Source organism: Excalfactoria chinensis, chromosome 3 (assembly GCF_039878825.1).
Source record: "Excalfactoria chinensis isolate bCotChi1 chromosome 3, bCotChi1.hap2, whole genome shotgun sequence".
NCBI classification, from domain to species: domain Eukaryota; kingdom Metazoa; phylum Chordata; class Aves; order Galliformes; family Phasianidae; genus Excalfactoria; species Excalfactoria chinensis.
In genome coordinates this window covers 64,421,598-64,444,497 of record NC_092827.1, presented here as the reverse complement: position 1 = coordinate 64,444,497, position 22,900 = coordinate 64,421,598, and the positions used below count along the sequence as shown (strand labels likewise).

Sequence of the window (22,900 nt, the reverse complement as noted above, 5' to 3'; positions counted from 1 at the left end):
TTGAAGCAGTTACTGATTTAATTTTTTGCTGTCTAAATGGTTGCCACCAGCAAATTCCAAGCAACTGCAAATCTAAACCTGCTACAGGAGTTCAATGTTTCTGAATTATATTCTTCTAATTTGTTGCCGTAAGTGGTAATCCGTGTTTGAGAGTTGTTTTTTGTTTTTGTTTTTGTTTTTTGTTTGTTTGTTTGTTTTTGTTTTTGTTTTTTTTTTTGCTTTTTTGTTTTGTTTTTTGGAACAGGTAAAGGTTTATTTATTTATTTTTTTACATAGATCTCATGCATGTTTAGAATTGTTTGGATGGTTGGAGATTTACAGGGAGACGGTAATCCTCTAATGGTGAAATATTTGGCCTTAGGAAATAGACGTCATTGCTCGGTCTGAGTTCTCTCTTGAACTAATTATGCTAATCAGATTATATCTAGAGCAATTATTCTCACCATGTACTTACACTGATTTTTGTTGTGTCTATTTTAGACTTGAATTAAGAGGTTTTATTCCTAAAAGTCTTTTTTTTTTTTTTTCTTTTTTTTTCCCCGTCTACTCAGAAATACTGTTTTTCCTTAGTAGCCTTCCATCACAGAATCATTTTCTTGCACATATCTGTTAGCGATATTAAAAACAGACTGTGATTTTGACATGTCTGATCCTTTCAGGTACTACTAGGACATGGAGCTTTTAGTATCTTACTGAGAAATAAATTTCCCAGATTTCCTACTGTTTCTTATCAGTTCACGTTTTGAATCTTCCCAGGTGGTCAGTGTCTTCTATAAAGTGTGGACACTGTAAGAGGGGGAGTGTTTGCAGTGTTGGATTCATTAGCATAGTGTGCAATATGGAACTATAGCCTTCCTTTTCTAGACAGTACTACTTAAAGCTTTCTAGCTCCTTCATTTCTCTTCCTTACATAGGATCTTTGGTTTTAGAATGAAGAAAACAACATAACAAACATTTCTTATTGCTCCCTGGTTGATGGAAAAGCTTCATTCTGATCACATGGGTAGAGACTGCATGTCCTTACAGCCAGCACTTTTTAATAATGGTGATTTATGGCCATGTAAGCTAACCTGTTTTACCTGCCTTAAAATGGAATAGGTACATTCCTATAATCTGTAAATTGAGAAAACATTAAATAAGAACAATGGAATAGTTGTTAATTTTTTGGGACAGTAACAACTTTTTAATCCATGTATGCAAGTACTAACTTGAAAAATGCTAGGTAAACAGGGCCTGGAATCACAAATTGACCAGCAAGGATATAGAAAAAATAAGATGTAAAATAGCTATATGTGTTTGCATTGCTTGGTCTTTCCATTAGGTGAGATTGGCATCTTTGGTGAGTAGAAAACGTGAGCAGGTCATTATGAATTTTGATAGTCTGCTGTTCTGCATGTGCATAGAGGAGGGATAAGTACCATTTTTGCATGTTTTGTACAGCAGCACTGAAAACTCAGTTCAGCAATGTTCTTGATACCTTGTCCATACATATTTTATCTATTAAAAATCTGCTATCTCATTACTCATCCAGAAAGCACAGAAAAACCTGAATAATAAAGTTTTAGAAGGAAAAAAAAAACAACCACTAAGTTTTGAGATGACTTTTTTTCAATGGCAGTTAAAGACAGAGACATTAAAAAAAATAAATCCTGTAGATTACTATATTGTCAAAAACTAGGAAATAAAATATATGAACACTTAGACAATTTTCATAGTGCAAGAGGTCATCAGTGGTCTGAGAGGGATTTGTATTTTCTTAAGCTCCTTGGAAAATAATGATGCATACTAGGATGATCAGGTCTCAGACATACTGAAAATTAAAACCATATCTGTGGATTCTCGAAATAATCTCATAAAGCTGAATAACTGAAAAATAAGTGTGGATAAAATCAGTTTTGGCTGATCTTTTTCAGAGACCAAGTTGCTTTGTATAAGATATAACCAGAAGGCTGAACTGTAAAATTGCTGAGCTCTTGCAAATAGGATGTTACATTCATACTACTCTTAGAATGATCCTGGGCATGTGGTAGTCCGCTGGACTGATCCTATATGGTTTTTTGGGGGGAGAGTATGCCAAGTATCCAAAATTTACCAGGAACTAATAAACTGTTGGACTAGCCCAGCCTGCCACCTTATTTTCCCTGTTACCTTAGGCCTAGCCTTGAACTAGCTGATGTAACTTAAGAGGTGCTGGGAACATATTAAAAAAATCAACCCCGTTAATGCTTAGCAACAGATAATTCAGCCAAGTAGAGTCAAGTGGGAAACATCATTAAGTAATTTTGGAAATCCATAATTAATCTGCATTTCAAACACTCTATACAGGTAACTTCACCTTCTGAACACATACAGAACAAAGATGCTCAGATGTCTACAGTCTGTATTTTTGAAAATCAGAAAAGCAGACAAGAAAGGAAGTATTCCTTTAACTTGCGCGTATTGATCCTGTATGCAATGAGCTAACAGTTATACTATCACACTGACACAAGGCAATGAACTGTTTGACTAGCACTATGTGAGAATGGTAAGAACCACTTCACTTGACTTTGCTGATACAGTGTGCTTAGATAACAGCACACTGAGTTTAATTGTGTTTAATTATTTTAATCATCTAGATAATTTGAATGAAATGAGTGATTATCAATTATAGAGTGGGAGATTATAGAACGTAATCTCTTTGTCTGAAAGAGATGATCTATTTTTTTCCTGTTGAACATTTAAAGCTCAGTAGAAAGCAGATTTTGAGAAATATATAGTGGGTTATAAAACAGGTGCCAGTTGAATTTTATTTGAAAAACCTACTGTCTTTGAGTATGAGTCTAAAATCCTGAAAAAGAGTTAGTTGCTTTGAGAGTAGTATTTTATCAGTAGTAATGTTTAGTTTCTGTTCTTCACAAATTTGATGAAGACTTTCAGGTCTGTTGATCTGAAAATATTATATCTGAGGATGGACTTCTAATTTCTAAGATTTTGTTGCTCTCTTATATGTAGGCTTTTTGTTTAGATATATAGAAGTTAGAAAGGTCTGAATTCTTGCACTAGCTACTGCATCTAACTGCTTCTGATAATACTATTAGGCCTTTATAAAGTCTGCCTTACTTATTATCTTTACACTTACAGCTTCTATGAGACAGTTGCCAAACAGGGAGATTTTTCAATCCACAAAAAACTTGTACTGTAGCAGATGTTTTATGATTATTTCTGTCATGAGGAAGACAATTTAGGGTTGACTATTTACCTTCTTCATGACAGAATACCAGAAGAGCAGCCAACAAAATGACTTGGCTACAGATTTGAAGCAACAGGACATCCAATTTCACTCAACACATGCCTAAATTGTGAACTCATTAGCATAAGATATTTCAGATGTTAAAAATGTAAATGGGTTCAAAAAGTGATTAGACACATTCCAAGGTAGAAATATTTCATTGAGAGCTGTTGCATACTATGATCCTGATGCAGCTTCCAGCTGAGAAAATTTGTAAGTCTTTGATTGCTCCAAGGGCATTCCAGAATAAGGTTACCTTGTGCATCTATATTTTGTGTGCTGTCTCCTTTTCATGTAGCATAGTATCTTCATATAGGTTTTATAATGAGCTGTTGCCAGCCAGTGTCTTAGACAGTAAAATCAAGTAGATGGACTTACAACAGAGTAGGGCGAAGCCTCTTTTACCATTATGCTTCTGCTTGCCTCTCAGGAGGTTTCTATACTATCTGTTAGAATTGTGAGTCAAGTTCACTTAGTAACACATTGAAATGTACTAAAAATAATAATAGAAAAAGGTATTCATAACGTTGTTTATGGAATGTTTTAAGTAGGTTGCCATAGGACTTTTCAATTTTAACACTAACACATACTTTGGAGAAAACACCTTATCCAGATTCATGTTGCTTGGCCGCAGTGCTGAGAAAAATTACTTTATTCTTTTCTCCAAAATCCTTTATGCAAAGGTATCCCTAATTGAAGACAGTGAGTCTTCTTTGACTTGCAGAAGAAAAGAGCAATTTTATCTTAAATTCACTGAAACCACTAACACTGAACAACACCTATGTTTTTAATGCAAAAATTGAATGTTTTGTTTTCTTGTTTGATTTTTCAGCTAAGAAAGCTGTTCGGTTCACACTTCAAAGTGCTATGTTTCATTTGATTTGTCATTTGCTAACTAGGGCAAATCAAAGAGAAGGAAGTAATTCCAATGATCAGGAATAAGGGTTGGGAAATTAATGAGACAATTCAGTTGTAGCTGTGGGAAGATAAATGTGTATGTGTTGTTTGGAAAGCATCACATTAACTGGTTTAACATTGGTGTTAGGTTTTGGTGATTGATGAGGGAAAGAAGAAACAAATTGTTGTTGCAGTTGTATAAATTCTGTTCAAGTGGTTTTAGGGTTTTATTTATGCACAAGTAGAAGTGCCTTCATTCAGTGAACTAGGAACATATAAAGTAATAGTACTGTAATGTAATAGGTGTGGTATTGAGGCCAGTTGTTTTTAATATCTTCATTGATATGACCTGGACAAGGGAATTCAGTGCATCCTCAATAAATCTGCAAGTGATAGCAAGTTGGGAGTACATGTTGATCTGCGTGGAGGTAGGCAACCTACAGAGAGATCTGGACAGGCTGGATCTCTGGTCTGAGGCCAAAGAGATGAAGTTGAACAAGATCTTCAACATCAAAGATTACCCAGGCATTGCTACAGACTTGGGGCAGAGTGGCTGGAAGAGTTTGTGGAAGAAATGGACTAGGGTGTTTCCAGAGAAGGTCAGGGAAGCTGGTAAAAGGGGACTGGAGCAGAAGCCTTCTGAGGAGTGGTTGAGGGAACTGGGATTGTTTAGGCTGGAGGAGTCTCAGGGAAGACCTTACCAATCTTTACAGCTGCCTTTATAAAGGAGGTTGTGGTAAGGTGTCAGCCTCTTCTCCCACATAACTAGGAATAGGACTAGAGGCAATAGCCTCAAGTTGTGCCAGAGGAGTTTCAAGTTGGATATGAGGAAAAATTTCTTTCTATGAGTGGCCAGGTGCATGAGTGGGCTGCCCAGGGAGATGGTGGAGTCACTATCTCTGGGGGTGTTCAATAAACATTGATATGTTTTACTCAGAGACACAGTTTAGTGGGGAAATATTGGTGGTAGATGGACAGTTGGACTGGGTAATCTTTGAGGTCTTTTCCAACCTTCTTGATTCTTTCATTATTTGATTCCATGTTTATTTCTGGGGGCTTGCTGGGCAGCAAGTTTAGATTTAGTGTAGAACGTTTGTGGAGATTCATTACAACAGCTTTTAAAGTTAGTAACTACATAGTGACCTATGTTTTTGAATCAAAATTGTCACAATCCACACAGGGAAATCTGTTTAGGACAGGAGATCAACAGGTTTTCTTTGTTTTAAGTTTTTAAATGACAGGAACATTCTTTTTGTGTTTTATAACCTAGGAAGTTTTGGCATGGTAACACTTGTAGTATTACCATCATGTATGAATATCATGGTATATTATATAAATTTGCCTTAACAATAATCTGCGCTTTCCCTATTGCCAGTTTCGTTTCTGAGGCAAAATTTTAGTTCTACAAATACAAGTATTTTTTATAAACACATACTATTCTAAGTGATCTCTGGCCAAAAATGTATTTACAGGACAATAATTGTTATCCTTCTGTCTGCCAACTTATTTCTTTTACTCAAAAAGCTTTACTTATGAGTAGTCAGAGGTGACAGTGAATGTCTGATATCCATGAATGTTTGTGGAACCTACTATACTAGCCAACTGTATACATCAAGTGCGTTGAAAGTGGAAGCATATAATCTAGGATGATATACAGTGTATCATTAGATGGTCGGGGCTTTCTGACTGATGTCAAGCTTTATTTAACAAAGTTCTGGTTAGTTCTACCTCTGATTTCACCTCTTGGAAAAAAAATTAAATTAGGACTCTTGTAATCATCAGCAGGGTTTCATCTGTAATTCAAAAGAATTAAGAAAAAACACTGCTTCATTAAGTGTCAAGAACACACATTTCCTTAAGCAACCCAGAAGGCCATCTATATCCTGGGCTGTATCATAAGATAGATGGGCAGCAGGAACAGGGAGACGATTGTCTCCTTCTGTTCTGCCTTCATGAGGCTCAGTCTAGAATACTGTGTCCAGGCCAGGGATTCTCAGCAGAAGATGTGGCACTGTAGCACCTCTTTTTTTGAAGAAAGGCTGAGGGAACTGGGCTTGTTTAGCTTGGAGAAGAGAAGGCTTCAGGGACACCTCATTGTGGCCTTACAGTCCTTGAGGGAAACTTGTAAACAGGAGGGAGACTGACTTTTTATGTGATCTGATGGTGTTGGAACAAGAGAGGAATGGCATTAAAGTAAAAGTGGGGAGATTTAGGTTAGATGTCAGGTGGAAATTTTTTTCTTGTGTGATGAGGCACGGGAACAGATTGCTCTGAGGAACTGTGGATACCCCATCTCTGGAAGTGTTCAAGGCCAGGTTGGATGGAGTCCTGGACAGTGTGATCTGGTGGGTGACAACCCTGACTATAACAAGGATGTTGGAACTGGATGATCTATAAGGTCCCTTCCAACCCAAGATATTTTGTGATTCTATAATAAGAAAAAGGAGAGCAGAAGATTCTTCATCTTTACCAGGGGTCTACAGAACTATCCTTTTAATTCTTTCTTTTTTTTTTTTTCTTTTTTTCTTTTTTTTTCTTTTTTTTTTTTTTTTTCATCAGGTGTCACTTTGTTATTTGAAAATGTTTTAGATCATGCCCAGGATCCAAACTTGGAAGAGGAATCAGTGAAAACCGACTTGGGTAACTCATGTGTTTTCCTTAGGAAACAGATGTGGAATCTGGAGAACAGCACTAAATTTTAGTTCTGACTCCAGTAATCCTCTTGTCATATCTCAGCCTTACCTCTGCCTTTAAAATACCTCTGATTACTCACAAGAGAGATCATATTTAATAATGTTCTTTCATTTGACATCTTGAATCTTATCACATTTTCCTTTTAGTGGCTGCACAAAATGTATGTTCAGTTCTAAATACTAGCATCTGTATAGGCTGGAAGAAATCACATTGCTCCAGTCCATTCATAAATTCTAGACTTGTCCAAGAGCAGAATGCATTTTTTTTTTTCAGAGAAAAGCAATTTCAAATTCCTTTAGGTAAATTGAATTACAATTGAGAATGCATGTTGAACAATGATTCTATTCTTCAAGATGATGATACAGAGGTTTGTTTTGGTTGTTTTGGTTCTAAAACACATCTGAAAGTGAAGTCTGTAATTTTGGCCAACAAGATACTATATAGGAAGAATAACTGAGTTCAAGAAATGGACGCTGTCAAAGTGTTTACTTCTATCTGACATACTGAATCTGTGCCTGAAGAACTATCATATTTGTAAATCCTCACCTGGTTCAGAATATTCTAAACTTTCTGCTACAAGGTTCAACATTTACTAGAAAAATTACTGCTCTGAAGGTGAAACTTGTTTCAAAGGCATTGAGGCATCATACATAAACTGGGCTACTTAGTAGAGAAGATTAAAAAACAACTTACATGCTTATGTCAGTCAGGATTTTTGTGAACATACTTGGCTATATGCCCAGTAAAGATAAGAGTATCAAGTATATCAAATAGTATCTTTAAGGGCACCCTGATTTGATGAACTTTGGGCCCTTTGGGGTTACATAGGACAGAAATGGACAAAAAATGAGGCAATAGATGCGCTTAGGCTAGGAAAACAGAACATGGCCTGTATATGGTATATAGTTAATGTTTTCAGAGAGTTACCCTTTCTTTTAACATCTCATAAATTCTAATGAATGGAGAATGTTATTTTTGGTCTTTGTGGATTTTCATTTCAAACACTAATAGATTAATCGGGTAGTGTACTACATTGGATTTTTTTGTATTTAACAGCAACATTTCTGAATTATAACCAGTTCTATGTGCAATTCAAGTAATAAGTATTATTTATTTCTATTAATATTAGCTACTAAATAGGCAACCTAAAGTTTCTAAAAGAAATATATACTTGTTTTAAGGATATGGGAACTCCTTTCGTATGTTAAATTAAAGAATACTCTTATTAAATGATACGTTGAACAAGAAATAACTGTAGCGATTGACAATATGTTAAAATGAAACTGAAGCATTAAATCAGTTGGTGTTTTTTTATATTTTATTTTTTGCTTGTTTTGAGAATTACAGAATGATGCTGTGTAGAAGAACACAAAGTTCTGTCATTACAATACTCTTCTTGAGTATTTGTTGTGCTCTGTTTTCTTTGGATCACATTATGTCAGTATGGTTATGACTAGCATTGATTAGGTGATAGCATAAATTGAAAGATTATTCCTTGTAATCTTAAGACTCTAATCAACCTCCCGATATGTTGCTAGCACGAATGTGTCTTTGGGGACAGAACCCAGCCTGTACCATATGGCTGACTGCCAAGTCTTATCCAGTGGAAAGCGAGCTATTATTTTCTTCTTTCTTCAGCACTGTAGGGTGCATCCACTTCTTTGCAAGTATTCAGACATAGCTTTTTATTTTACTGTAATCTTTTGCATTAGATATTCACTGGAGTATATTTGCTCTAGCCACATAAATCATATTTCTCCTAAGATAAAGCTGAAATAGGATCATTTAATTTCTAAACCGTATTTATAAAACTGTAATCTCTAGCAATGATTATAGTGTTGTTTTTTGTTTTTTTTTTTAATGGACACATTTTTAGGTGTTCAGTTTCATTGCTATAATATGACAGACAAGCAAGCATAAGTAAATTAGGGAGCCATTTTGCATTTTTCCCACTAAACCTGGAGATGTCATGGTAAAAGAAAACAGTACAGATAACAATACAGTGCAAATAAGTACTTAGAACAACAACAACAACAACAACAAATTGTGCTAACAAAGCACTTTTCTTTCTGTGCTTGTTTTCTTCTAGATGTTAGACTGAATCTAAATTTTAATTCCCTCTCTCTTTTGACTGTTCCTAAAAATGCTCTTATCTAAAGTGTCAGTCCTTAACTATGGAAATGTAGGATGGACCAAGTGAATCTGCTCAGTTGTATGTCTTGATAGAATCACAGAATGGTTTGGGTTGGACGAACCATCTTGCTCTGATTTCTGCCATGGATTGGGATACCCCCAAATGTATCTGTTTTCATCTTGTACCTTAAAGAAGACTTTCAAAATTTGAAGATAATAGACTGAATTCTTACACAATCTTTTATTTATATGCTATACTGCTATCTAAAAGATATTTTAAAATCTTATTCTTTCCAATAATGTACCAGAGGAAACTGTTTAATAGAAACAGAAATTCCTTTAGTAGACAGAAGTTTGTCTTGAATATCCCAGACATTAAGAAACTGAAATATCAGTGAGTCCTTTCAGTTCAAGAAGTAGTCAAAGCTATATTTCCTAAGGTTTATTTATCTCTTTCTGTACTGAACCCATTTTGTCATATTTTGAATGTGACAGGTATTTGCATGTTTTTCAAGTAAATTGGAATGCTAACAGCTACCATTCTACCGAGTCAAGATTTTCTGTAGCTGGAAGAGAGACAATAGAAAGACAATTACAAATCATGCAATTTCTCAGTGAATCCTCTGTAGGCTAATAATTCAAGATGGTGAAGAGAACGGCAAATAAAAATTTCTCAGGTATCAGATAAGCTAGTCTGGAACAATATTTAAATCTATTGACATATGTGTGCTAGGCACATTTGGCTGACCTTTTGTTTGTTTTCTGGGAACATCACCTCTGAGAATAAGTGCAAGTTTTCTGCAGGGATTTTTTGTAATGAAATTTCATTGTTCCTTTTTGTGCATTGTGTCCTTTTGTACTAATTCCTCATACATGTTTAAAGAAAAGTAAAAACCGACAAGCTTCTGCCTCTCAGCTGTAGACTGCCTGCCTCGAAATCATTTATATAGAATTCAGGCTCAGAGTGCATCAAGTAACTTGGAAGTTACTCTGGAGAACAAATTGCTGTTTTATACACTTTTTCTTGCAGTTCTTGTACTCTTGTTTCATTTGGCATTATTACTATTATTATTTTTATATGTACCAATTCTTGAATGTAGCTTTATAATGTCTGTACTTGTAGATTATTTAGAATCCTTCAGCTCTATCTGCAATATTACTTTTTAGTATATGTAGTGTTGTCTGATGAACTTATGAATTGTACTAGAATTTTAATAATGCTATCTGTTCTATTTATGAAAAGTGACAAAGTACACTGAAGTAATTGAATTTTTTGCCCTGACAGCTGTATTTTTGAAGCATAAGATTTAAGTTTCCAGTTTTGTTTGTTTGTTTGTTTGTTTTGTTACAGTGATAGTGAAAATTATTTGCTAATAAAAATAAATATTTTAAGGCAAATCTTACTTTCTGTATTACATGCACTAGTTTATTTTTCTTTCTATGAAATTAAGTTGGTCAATCAGTAATATTCAGTATTACATTTTTAAGTAAAACTTGTTTATTACCATGGCAGAGAATAAATTTATCCTAGAGAGGCTCGTAAAGTAGAGCACCACTAGTAGCATCTTTGTCCAGTCCTTTTACTCATGCTGTCATCTTTGTCCCCATCTCCTGTCTTCTCCTCTTTTACAACTCTGTCTTGAAGCTCTCTTCTTTGGCTCTTCTTTCTATTTTCAGTCTTTCTATATTTGATTATTTTAATGTTAGTCTTTTGAACCACTAGCTTGTTGTGTAGTTATTATATGGTTCTCCTTGGTGTAGTTTTGTAGACCAATCTGTCTCTTGTAATTAGGCATCAAAACAAATGATTAAGACTATTAATTCTTGAATGTAGCAGTCATGTGGTCTGTATGTATGCCTATATGGGTGTGAGACTCAAACAGACTAACTAAAGCAGCTCTGGTGTTCCATAGCTAAGTAAATGCAGAATATGAAAAAGGGTCTCTGGAACAGTTGCATCACTGAGTTGTTTTTTTCAGTTTCCTGATCCAGATAGTTGCGTAGTACTTGCTTATGTAAGAATTCCTTGTCAGTGTTGACAGAAGGCCTGATGAAGGATGTTGGGAAGAATTATGTTGTGACAAAATATGAGTATTTCAAAACTATTTTGAATGCATGGGGAGAAGTGACTTAGATTATGAATTACCCTTTTCATACTTGCGGGAATAGATTTCTCACTTGGTTGCCTGCTCTCAGTATGTGATCATTAGTAGTTCTCTTAGATTGATAATTTGGGAGACACAGCTCCTTATCCCAGCAGGTGGGAACCTCAAGCATGCTGAAGAGGTACAGTTGGCTTTGGTTCTCTTATTCCACTGACAGAAGCAGTACTTTCACTCTGTGTTACTGCTGTGTTAGATATAGTTTATTAGCTTCCCAGCTGATTTCTTTATATATTCACTGAGTTCTTATTAGTGTTTCAATTAATTTACCATCTGCATTGGATTTTGTCAGTTAAATAAAAAAGCACATGAATGTAATTTTTTGTTATGTGAACACATCTAGTTCCTCATTTGCGCAAAGACTGTGCATCTGTATTTCACAGAATCACAGAATGGCCCGGATTGGAAGAGACCTCAAGGATCATGAATCCCTAACCCTTCACCCCACCACAGGCAGGTCCACCAACTTCTACATTTAATACTAGACCAGGCTGCCCAGGGCCCCATCCAACCTGGACTTGAACACCTCCAGGGACGGGGCATCCACAGCCTCTCTGGACAGCCTGTTCTAGCACCTCACCACTCTCATAGTAAAATATGTATTTGCAGTATTTTCAATGTTTCTACATTCTTTTCCCCTAATTTTTCTTGATTTCTGAGTGTCAAGTGGTCTGCAAGTATGAATTTCTTCTGAAAATGCCAGTGGGATCAGTTCTGTCTGTAATTATGTTTCTGAGGTAAGTTTGCCTTGCAGACTCTGAAAATGGGGTGGTCTCTTACATGATGTCTCTCTCATGTTCCCTTGCTTATGGCTGCATGTTTCAGTCAGCTACTTATGATAGAGAAACCACCTCTGTGTTATAGTGCATCCAGACCTTTGTTTGAAGCATATGCCGGTGTTTCCCAGCTTAAAGTTGGTATGCAGTACTTTCACTGACCTAGCTGGATCATGAGAACGTGCAGGCAGATTCAGATATGAGAAAATCATCATTCCACTAAGGACTGGGTTCAGGCTGTGAATGAATGAAAAGACTGAGGAATTTCAATACTGATGTGCCAAGATATTTAATGAGCATAACTCATACTGAGTGTCTTAGGTTAGATCTGCAAGTTTGTGCACTGTGGTACTCAAGTGCCTGATTTTGGCAGTCACAGTTTATTCGAGGCAAATGCAAGGCTGAATGAAGTTCTATAAAAGCCTTTAAAAAGGAAAATTCTTCTTTTCAATCATGACTGGTATGTGTCATATATTTATATTGCTTTTTGGTAATCTTGCTGTCCAATATTAGAACTTTCATCAGTAATTTCAGGCATTACACAAGTTTCATTGCATATGGATTGATCTAAATGCTTTGCATTATTATTTTATAGAGTAACAAGAAAATTCTAGTCCAGCTGCTCTCCCATTACCATTGCTACCACAAGCCACTAAACTGTATCTCAAGCTCCTCATCCAGATGCCTCTTGAACACTGCCAGGGATGGCAACTCCAACACCTCCCTGGGCAGCCATTCCAGTGCCTGACCACTCTCTGAGAGAAAAAGTTCCTTTTTATGTCTAATCTAAACCTCCTCTGGTACAACATGTGGCTATTTCCTCGGGTCCTGTTTGTTGCCTGGGAGAAGAGGCCAAACCCCTCCTCATCACAACCTCCCTTCAGGAAGCTGTAGAGTGCAATGAGGTCTCCCCGAGCCTCCTCTTCTCCTGACTAAACAATCCCAGCTCCCTCAGCTGTTCCTCTTAAGACTTGTACTCTTGATCCCTAACCACTCTCATTGCCCTTCTCTGGACACATTCTAGGGCCTCAATGTCTTTCCTGTAGTGAGGGGCCAAAATTGAAAACAGTACATGAGATGCGGCCTCACCAGTGCTGAGTACAGGGGGATGATTACCTCTTTGCTCCTGCTGGCCCCACTATCTCTAATGCAGGCCAGGATGCCATTGGCACTCTTGACCAAATCATTGTCACTATTGCTTGAGCTGTGGTAAATCTTTTCGCCTACTCACAGTTGGATTACTTAACTATTTTGCATTTTATGAATTGCTAGTGTAAGAATACTGAACTCCACAAATATCTTGTTTTTTTTTTTTTTCTTATTTATTTATTTTGTACAGCAGCCAAAAAGGTAAGTTTCATTATAACTTTTTGCGTTTCTCTTGCATAATTCCTTTGGATTATCAGTATCTATCACTATAAGTTTGTTCCTAGTAAAACTATGTAGTTTAGAGATTCAGAAGCTACAGTCATTACCTTTCACAGAGAGCTGTGTATGATTCAGTGTATGTTCTGTTCCTTTACACTCACCAAAGTTATAATTATTTTTTGTTCTAACAATCTCCCCCTTGAAAGCAAAATGTTTCACTCACTCATGGTGGGTGTACTTATAAGTAGCAAATAGTTCAATCATTTCTCTTAGTTCTACTCTGTTTACTGTGTTAGTTTAACATGTCATTTTTCAAATACTCAAAAATCCTGAATTACCTGCACATCATTATTCTGTAGTGCTCAACATGTAGTCACTGAGAGCTTGATTATGTTTTCAAATAAATCAGCTGAAATTCTTAAAAGCAAAGAGGCTTAATTTGTAAATTTTATGCTGTCACTTCTTTGCTGTCATTATTATTCAGATTAATTTGAACATTTTCTCAGTTTCTCAGTTTTCAGTCTCCAGGGTAAAATAAATAAAATGCATCTCTAATACAAATGTACGTATGTTGTAGTTACAGTAGGGTGTCTTTAGAGGGACTGAAATGATTCCCTGATGTAAATATGTTTCACTGGATCACTGCTCCCTCCCATGTGGTAACCTATCATCTCTAACGCTAATGATCCTTTTACCCTTGTTGACGTTAGCAAACTTTTCCTCTGGGGCATTTATTTTGTTTACTTTGTCAGCTGGTTGAAAGAGAGGAAAACTGCTCTGTCTTGATTTTTCCGCAGATGTTGAAGTTTCTACTGAAAAGTTCAGTGACACTAGGTTTCTTTAGAGTGTAATCAGAGAATAAGGAGAAAACAAGGTAGGCAGGAGTTTCTTGTTTGACTTTTAGATTCTGTATAGCAGCTAACATTTTAAATCTGAAAATTCATTTTTTTTCCTAACAATAAAATCAAACATCAATCCCCCATATCCCACCCCCCATTTCTAAACAGAGAGAGATGAGATTATGGAAAGCAACAAGATGGAGATTAGAACAAAATAGAATTAAGAAGAAATATGTATAGCCATAGTAAAAGCAAAGTGAAGTCTGGCTAGTTTATTTCCCCAAGGCTCACATGAAGTGCTTGCTGTTAACAAATGTAAGATTACTACATTCTCTTTCTGTTACTGAACTGCATGCAGTATTTCTTGCTCCAGAAGCTGTGAACTTGTAGAAATTTCTCAGCTCATTTGTACTCTAAGCCTTTGAAACATCATTCCGTGCCAGGAATGGGAATTTCACAGCACTAAGCTGTGTGCAGTTTTTGATCCCAGCCCTTGCCACGTTTGGCTGTGAATGGAAGATGTATGTATTTGATGTTGGGGAAGAAGGAGGCCTCACCTTTGCATAAAATCCTGCAGATGGCTTATCAGTTATGAGAACATATTTATGGTCTGCTTATGAACCTGCCAAACTAAGTAGTGCAGCAATTTCCAGAGACTATGTGTGATAATTCACATGTTTAAAATTTCCAGCTGACTTACAGTCAAACCAGTGTAGCTTTCTCAGGTTGTTGGTGCTTTGTAGTAATTGCTTCAAGTAGTGTTCCCTTGTTACAATCTCTTTTAACTAAGGATTACTATACATAACAGGAATGCTGAGACATTAAATACATAGAAGCACTGATGGTGTCCAGTGCATGCTGGAGCATTTCTGTTGATTTCATTGGAGTTGCTTAAGGTGTATCCTGAGTAACACTGAAGCCAACAGCAAGGTAATTTTTTCCATCTCACTGAAAACATCTGCTGAATACAGTAAAGCCTCAGGCTTTGCGCAATATGTTTGAAACATTCAGAAGTGAAGGAACAGCTCTACTTAGTAGTGGAAGAATAGCCTAGTAGTGTTAATACTATTTCTGAGTTGCAGCAATAGCAGTGAACTTCAAGGACACCTTAAATATGGCAGCCAGGAGAATTCCATGGGGCCAAAAGTTAGGAAAAATTTGAGATTAATGTTAGGAGAGTGATACTGAAATTTTGTTACTGTTGGGCATGAGACTTCCACTGTGTGTTTGCAAGACCTTTAATCCATTTTAAAGACAGCTGCCTACAGCAGCAAGTGTGGCAAATGCCAAGCAGAATTGATTGTTAGGCAAGAAAATTGGGAGATACAGTCAAGAAAGTGTACCTGTAAACTGATAAGCATGAAAAAAAACCCTCTAAATTGCTATGCATGCTTTTCAGCCTGTTTTCTAATGGCTGTGTTCCTGTAATAGACAATGTCTGCAGCTCATTGACTGGTAAGATGGATGAGCTAACCAATTTAACAGACTGTGCATTCAACAGGATCTTAAGTCATAGGCTAATTATCATGAAACACAATTGTGGGCTGTCTTGGTGAAGGACTTCGGTGCTAGAAATTACTAAATTTCTTTTGTGGTCAGAGACCAGGTTCCAACATGATTTTTCCTGAGGTGTCTTCAACCTGAGAGGCTTAGGCAAAATTTTATAAAGCTGTTTTAGCTAATGTGGGAAGACCTCATTTCACAAGTTCAGAAGTACATCCATCATCCAGTCAACTAAACAGAAGGGAAAAAGGAAGTATGTTAACTATAAAGCCATTTTTGTGCTCATCATTTTGCAGAATTATGCTAATTAGATTAGCTTAAATTGTCACACCAAGTATACAGCTGAGAATTTCTTGCCCATGAATACAGAATGTGCAGAGCCACTACCAATATACGTTGTACAGCTTATTATTTTCAAAAATGAGAAAAATTTGAATCTTTCGTATGCCTTTCTGTTCTCACAAGGTCTGACAGCATTTTCAGAAGACAACACTTTCAAAATATGCTTGTCAGATCAGGCTGTGCAAAACTGATAGAATCATAGAATATCCCAAGCTGGAAAGGACTTACAAGGAGCATTGAGTCCAACTCCTGACTGCACACAGGAACACTCAAAAATCAGACTGTATGGCTTGAGATCATTGCCCAAGCTCTGTACCATGATCATTTCCTTGGGGTGCCTGTTCCTGTGTCCACCCTCTTGGTGAAGAATCTTTTCTTCCTATCCATCCTGACCCTGCCCTGATGCAGTTCCGTGCTGTTCCCTCAGGTCCTGTTGCTTTCACCAGAGAGCAGAGCTCAGTGCTGCTCCTCCCTATGAGGAGCTGCAGTCTCTGTGAGGCCTCCCCTTAGCCTGTTTTGGGCTGAACAAACCCTGGGACCTCAGCTGCTCCTCATACTTCTTTCACTCTAGACTATTCACCATCTTTGTTGTCCCCCTTTGGACACTAACAAATTTACACACTTTTGTTGTTTATTTTTCCTTTCCCACCAAGAACTGTACATAGTACTAGAGGTGAGGCTGTACCAATGCGCTGTGAAGCAGGAGAATCACTTCCCTCAACAATCTGGCAGTTCTGTGCATGATGCACCCCACGATATGGTTAGTCTTTCTTGTTTCCTGAGCATGCTGTTGACTCATGTTCAAATTTCTGTCAACCAAATTTCTACAAGTATTTCATCAGTTCCATAATGGTTAAGTTAATAGAAGGCATTGAGCTTCCAGGCATATTATTGTCTCTGATGAATTCAGACTAACTGTCTTCTAGCTCCTACTTTGTGTAACACCCTGCTTGCTTGTTTGCAGAAGAGTGTAGAACATGTGACAGACAGTGAGGTTTTGTCCATATCATCTGCAGCGAAGTCTTAGTTCATGATCTTCTTTCTTCTGAACCGTCTTAGCTAGTTGTTTTTAAAAAGGTGAACTGAGCATCCTTTCAGGCTGCTTTTCAGGAACTTCTAAAAATTCTGACTTTTTCTTTGATGCCAAGAAGCTTGAATGCATGTTTTGTTGTGCTTTAAGGAAAGAAGCCTCAGAAACTACTAGGGATCAATATTAATGAGTATTTACTTTCAATGTCAAAGTCCTTGTTTAAACAAACTGTCTAATTTAGTTTAGCTATTAAGTTATGTCACAAGTGCTTCTGAATTGTGATATGAATCCAAACAGCTGGGTGTCAGGAGGGCTGTTCAGGTACTCTAGGTGATACTGTTTGTTAAGAGGCAAGGAATTTTCTTGAATGACAGTTCTAACATTTTTGTTATGTGTATGTGATTGTTGTCACTTTAGGAAACACCCTCAGCTAAGATCTTACAATTTCAGTGGAGACATAAATTGCCAGGGGCAAATCACATTTAAAATTGACTGACCAACTGATATGATACTCTTCTACTAAAGAAATAAATTAAATGTGGTAAACTTTTTTTCATGGTGGTTGTAGTAGTCTTTAGTCGCTGTAGATTTGTCAGCATAGAATTTCTTCTGACAATGGATGCATGACAATTCACATTGTAAAAAATCAGCAAAGATATTTATGCTAGCCTAATTTAATCCAAAACAACTTGCCTCTTATTAGCTGAGGGAAAAGGAGCCTAGAGCAAATTTTTAAGAGAAAAATATTAGGTCAATCTGACATCTGCTGTGTGGGAAAACAATCCTTGGGAAAATGAGACTGTATGCTATCTGGGATCTCATAAACAGAATTAATCCTAAGAAGTTGTTCATCATCATCAATGATGGTGGATCAGCAGTAGTACTTAACGACATAGAATAAAGAACAGTGTTAGGTCAGGGAGAAAGTACAACACTTTTACTGGAAGAGATTCCTGTCATAAAACTTACTGGGCATTAGAATTATTTTTCCATGAAAAATGCTTTGCAATATCTTATCCGAGATGCTGAATTAAGTCATGTTTATGACTACTTTGTCTTACCATCTTGAAGTTCTCAGATGATCATTCAACTTTGTTTGAAAAAAATGAAGAGCATTCATACTAATATATTACAAGATGAGATTCTATGTATGCCAAAACTAATATTTTCTCTTTGCATGAAACATTACACAATTTAAAATACCCCCTCACCCCCAGAGAGTGAACCATTTCCTGCAATATTGCTGGACTGGACTTGGCTCACTTGGCAAGAGGGGCATCATTGCTGCTGAAGGGTTTTGGTCTGTCTGCATACTTGGTGGGAAAACCCTTACATTTATTTCTGTTCCCTACACTACAGTTCCTTGTTGTTTGTTTGTTTTTGTTTTTCAGTTATAGTATCAGTGAGCATTTATGCTCAAATTAACAAGACATATATGTAACAGGTTTTATATTGCCAGCTAAATGGGGGTCTTGTGATTGATTACCAACATGTACCTGTTGTTTCAGATCACAAAACTATGTTTGGTTGTGATGTGCCAGAACTAAATCACAAATATCTTTGGTACTACTCTGTGTTAATAATTTTGCCAGGTATCATTAAAAATCAATGTGATACTCTTAAATTCTGTGAATTGCCATTCTGCTGACATATGGCAGGGGAGCAGTAACACTTGTGTATCAAATTTGAATTTGTATTGAAATTAAAAGTGAACTCCAAATGAAAAATTTCTGTGGCTGGAGCATCTGCATGATTTCATTCACAAGCCCTTACTTTCTCACAGGTTGTTCTTTTCACTCAGTGCAGATGTCTGGTTTTTTACACACAATTTGCCATAATAAATAGGGACTTTTATGTTCAAGAAATACTATTTCTTTTTTTTCTATGAAGATTAACTCTATGGCATGCTGCTATTTATTGATATACTTAATGACTCTGAATTTATTTTAATGATTATTCTGTTTCTTTAAAATATCCTACAGAGAGGGAAATTGATTCACAAGCCAGATATCAGTTCTTTTGTAGCTTTTAAACAAACAGAAATCATGGCTTTTTAAATAAACAATTATGCAATTCAGGGCTATTTTTCTTCAGCCTCCTGTTAGTTTCATTTGTTACCTAATCCCATGTTTTGGCTAGGGGAACTTGCTAATAGAATGATTTGTGGGAATTCTGCTGTTTTACTGCATGTAGATGGCGTAAGGTAGCCGGAAAGGCAGGCTTGATTCCTACACTGCATTCATCATTCCCCTAAAAATGTTTTCCATGTATTTCCCATATATTCGTAATCACTGAATTGCAAACATCACCAGTGGATATCTCCTTTTATGACTGAGTGACCCTCCTGGTGAATGAGGGAAAGGCTGTTCATGTGGTCTACCTAGGCTTCAGAAAAGCCTTTGACACTGTCTTCCATGGTATTTTCCTGGAGAAGCTGTCGGTCTGTGGCTAGGACATAGTGGGTCTGAAGAATGGTGGTGCGTAGAGTTAAATGCAACAGGTGACCAGTCATGAGTGGTGTTCTCCAGGGGTCTGTATTGGGGCCTGTGCTCTTTAGTTTCTGCGTTGATGACCTGGGCAAGGGGATTGAGTGCACCCTCAATAAGTTTTCAGATGGCACCAAGTTGGCTGGAAGTGTTGATCTGCCAAGGGTTAGCAAGGCTCTACAGAGGAATCTGAACAGAGTGAATGACTGGGCTAAGGCCCTTTGGATGAAGGTGAACAAGACCAAGTGCTGACTGCTGCATTTTGACCACAACAACCCCAGGCATTGCTACGGGCTTGGGGAAGAGTGACTGGAATACTTTGTGGAAGAAAGGGACTTTGGGATGTTGATGGGCACTCGGCTAAGCATGCCAACAGTGTGCCCAGGAAGCAAGAAGGACGGTGGCATCCTGGCTTGTATCAGAAATAGTGTTGCCAGCAGGAGCAAGGAGTTTGTGGTGAGGTGAATGGTTGGACTAGATGATCTTGGAGGTCTTTTCCAACATTGAAAATTGTGTACTTCTATGATTCTAACATCAAACCTCCCAAACACTTTTTATGCTTTTGGAAGAGGGAGAATGGTATATCAATTTCATCTTTCTGGTTCTGGAAAAATATTGCCTCTGCTAATTCTTCCATGAAGTTTGTCCTTACTGAGTACCATAGCTATTCTGTCTTCTTTACATGGTTGTTTTAATTTCTTCACAGAATGAAATAGACATTTTTTAAATTTTTATTTTTTTGACATAATGACCATCTTTGCATGTTCGTCTGCTGTACACAGCAAAATATATGCCTTTATGATGGCTTCATATGTTACCTGTGTGTAACTTCTTAATTACTTTTTACCTTTATAATAATAAACAATTAGTTGCAGGTCACGAGTTGCACATGAGAGTGTTTTACGTTATAAAAGCAAAAGTGCAACATTATGTATGTATGGGAGGCATAATGTTGGGTAGTTTACATTTGCAAAATTCTACTCAGCCTATGAAACTGCATTGTTGATGTTCCCCAAAAATATAAGTAATGTTTTTTTACACATGTAAATATGCTCTTCTCAAATATTCTTCACTTAGAGTTCTTTTTGGAAAAAATATAGCTAATACTAAGTAGCTTAGATGATATTATATCTGTATTTAACAGAGATATATCTTCTGTAGAGAAGTATCCAAATATGCATAAATAAGGCCAACAAAAATAAACATATTATCTTTCTCTGTAAGATTAAATCTGTTTGTTGACTCACAATTAATTTGCAAAACTTCGTAATTCCATTTCTACTATCAAAGGAAAAGTATACAAATAGCTCTCTTTGTATTTTCAAAAAGATGTAAACAACTGGAGGGTAAGGATGAGTTTAAGCTGCTTTTGGTGTGGTTGAACTAGAAACTGAAACTTCCTGTGGTAAATGCATTCTTGTATAAATAGTATGCAGTCTTTTAGTTCAAGCTCTGTTGCTCCACCTGTGATTATCGGTGCATATTTAAATTGCAAAAATTGTGTGTCAGTCTGCATTTGAAACAGAAGACATAGTAGTATATATATGTCTGTAATCTCTGTGTTTTTAATGAGTTAGGAAGTTACCTTGGTTATATTCTCATAGTCTCATAGTCATATGATCACAAGATTTTTCTTCCACAACCAGAGAACTCAACAGGAATACTTCCAAAAAGGAAATCTCAGTTTACTCGCTAATTTGCTTATGTAGGCATCACTGGTTTATCTTTGGTAGTAAATAGCCTTTACTTCCCAAGATGTGGAATGATATCAATTGTCTTAATGAACTGGGATATAAATGTGAGAGAATTGTACACAACCCTCTTGTTCCATTCACCTGTGAACTGAATTGTGGAATGTAGGAAACTTTGTATTCTTTATAAGACAGAAGTCTTGAATATTTTATCCTAATTTTAATCAATTTTTATGCCTTGGAGTTCAAGAATGTAAATACGCTCCAGTCGAAATGATACTTTACAAAACTATGTTAGAAACTTTTTGTGCAACAGTAGTTTCAATCACAGTATTGTTCATTGAGTGCAGAAACTTTCAAGTGTGCCTAACTTTTTCTTTTGTTTTCTCATAGATGAATCGACTCCTAAAGAAATCAGCAGGGTAAGTGCTGTTCCCCATCCCCTCTAGAAAGAATTGTAGTCTGTCCCCTAGGCCCACTGTTCACTTGAGGTGATTTTCATGCTTCCTCTGATCAAGGTTTTGCTCTGTTTCCTGTACTAACTGGATCTCTTGAGAAAAAGTTGGTGTACTGACTGACTAAAGAACAATTAAGAAGGAAAATAAATATTAAGAACAGTTGATTGGCTGGAAATAAATTAAAGGGTATTTTATGTTAACAAATTTAGAGTTCTCACAGTGCTATTTTTGTGATCCAGTTTTAAAAAGGTACTTCACAGAAACCAGGAAAATCCTGTAACTTTGAGTTTAGGAATAACTGCAGACTATTTAATCAGTCTTATTGCCTCATGAGATAGTGAGCATAACAAGAGGAAGCAAGGGAAGGAGTATGTCCTATCTAATTACTCCCTCTGAGATATGTTTTGGCACAGATGAGCTCTATTCTTTAATTTGAAGCATTTTGCAGTGTACTATATGAAAAGTAATGTAAAATACGTGTTCAGTAATGAATTTCCTGGCTCTGGCCGTACATCTTATTGATACAGTGTTCTGTAGAATCTTTCCACAACTGAGGCTAAATAGGGCGACCTGTTAGAAACTAGTGCCTTTGCTAGGGAATGACAAAATAACAAAACAGGACAATTTGTTGCACTCATACGTGTCTGGTTAGCCTGAAGTACCCAGATATTATTAATACTAGGGGGCCACTTGCAGCATGCTATGGAAGAACCATAGTCCTGTTTTGTTTTTCTTTTTGGACTTCTTGCATAAGCTATTTCGTGTTCAGAGGAGAAATGAAAGGTTGTCAAACAAATATTAGAAGTAAGTCTGGTTGAATACATACAAAAGCAGGTTGAGTGCCTTTCTGTCAGTAGAAGTCCTTAGGAAACATTGGTGTATAGAAAGAATAAAGGAAACAGGCTGGTAGCATAAATCTCACTTAGGTAACCCTGAGTGCAGAAGACTAGCTTAAGAGGGAGCTGAAGTTTACTGCTTATGAGACTATGAAAAAAAAGTTGAATGATGTCTAAAATGAGTTTATGCCAACAAAATTCTTTATATATGTGGTGAGCTTTGGATGTATAATTGTTGAGAATGAAGGCAAAAGTTAATGTTTAAGTAGTTTGTTTTTTTATATGTATTATTATAAATTATGCCTAATTTATAACATATTTTGATGTCCTCTAATAAATCCTTAATATTTAGCATTTATGGCAGTTAAGTGAATACCTACTGGTAATGCACCAAACACATGTATATGTGTTATTTTG

The 22,900-nt window shown here is 36.5% G+C and overlaps 1 protein-coding gene across 5 annotated transcripts in view; it reads left to right on the top strand.

Annotated features, from left to right (window-relative positions):
* PDE10A (phosphodiesterase 10A) overlaps positions 1-22,900 on the top strand; it is a 343,005-nt gene that overhangs the window by 259,851 nt on the left and 60,254 nt on the right. For all 5 annotated transcript variants that reach the window (XM_072331205.1, XM_072331204.1, XM_072331208.1 and 2 more), the window contains one exon: positions 21,583-21,611. In XM_072331205.1, coding sequence (XP_072187306.1) covers positions 21,583-21,611 — 29 coding nt within the window. The remainder of the gene's footprint in view (positions 1-21,582; positions 21,612-22,900) is intronic.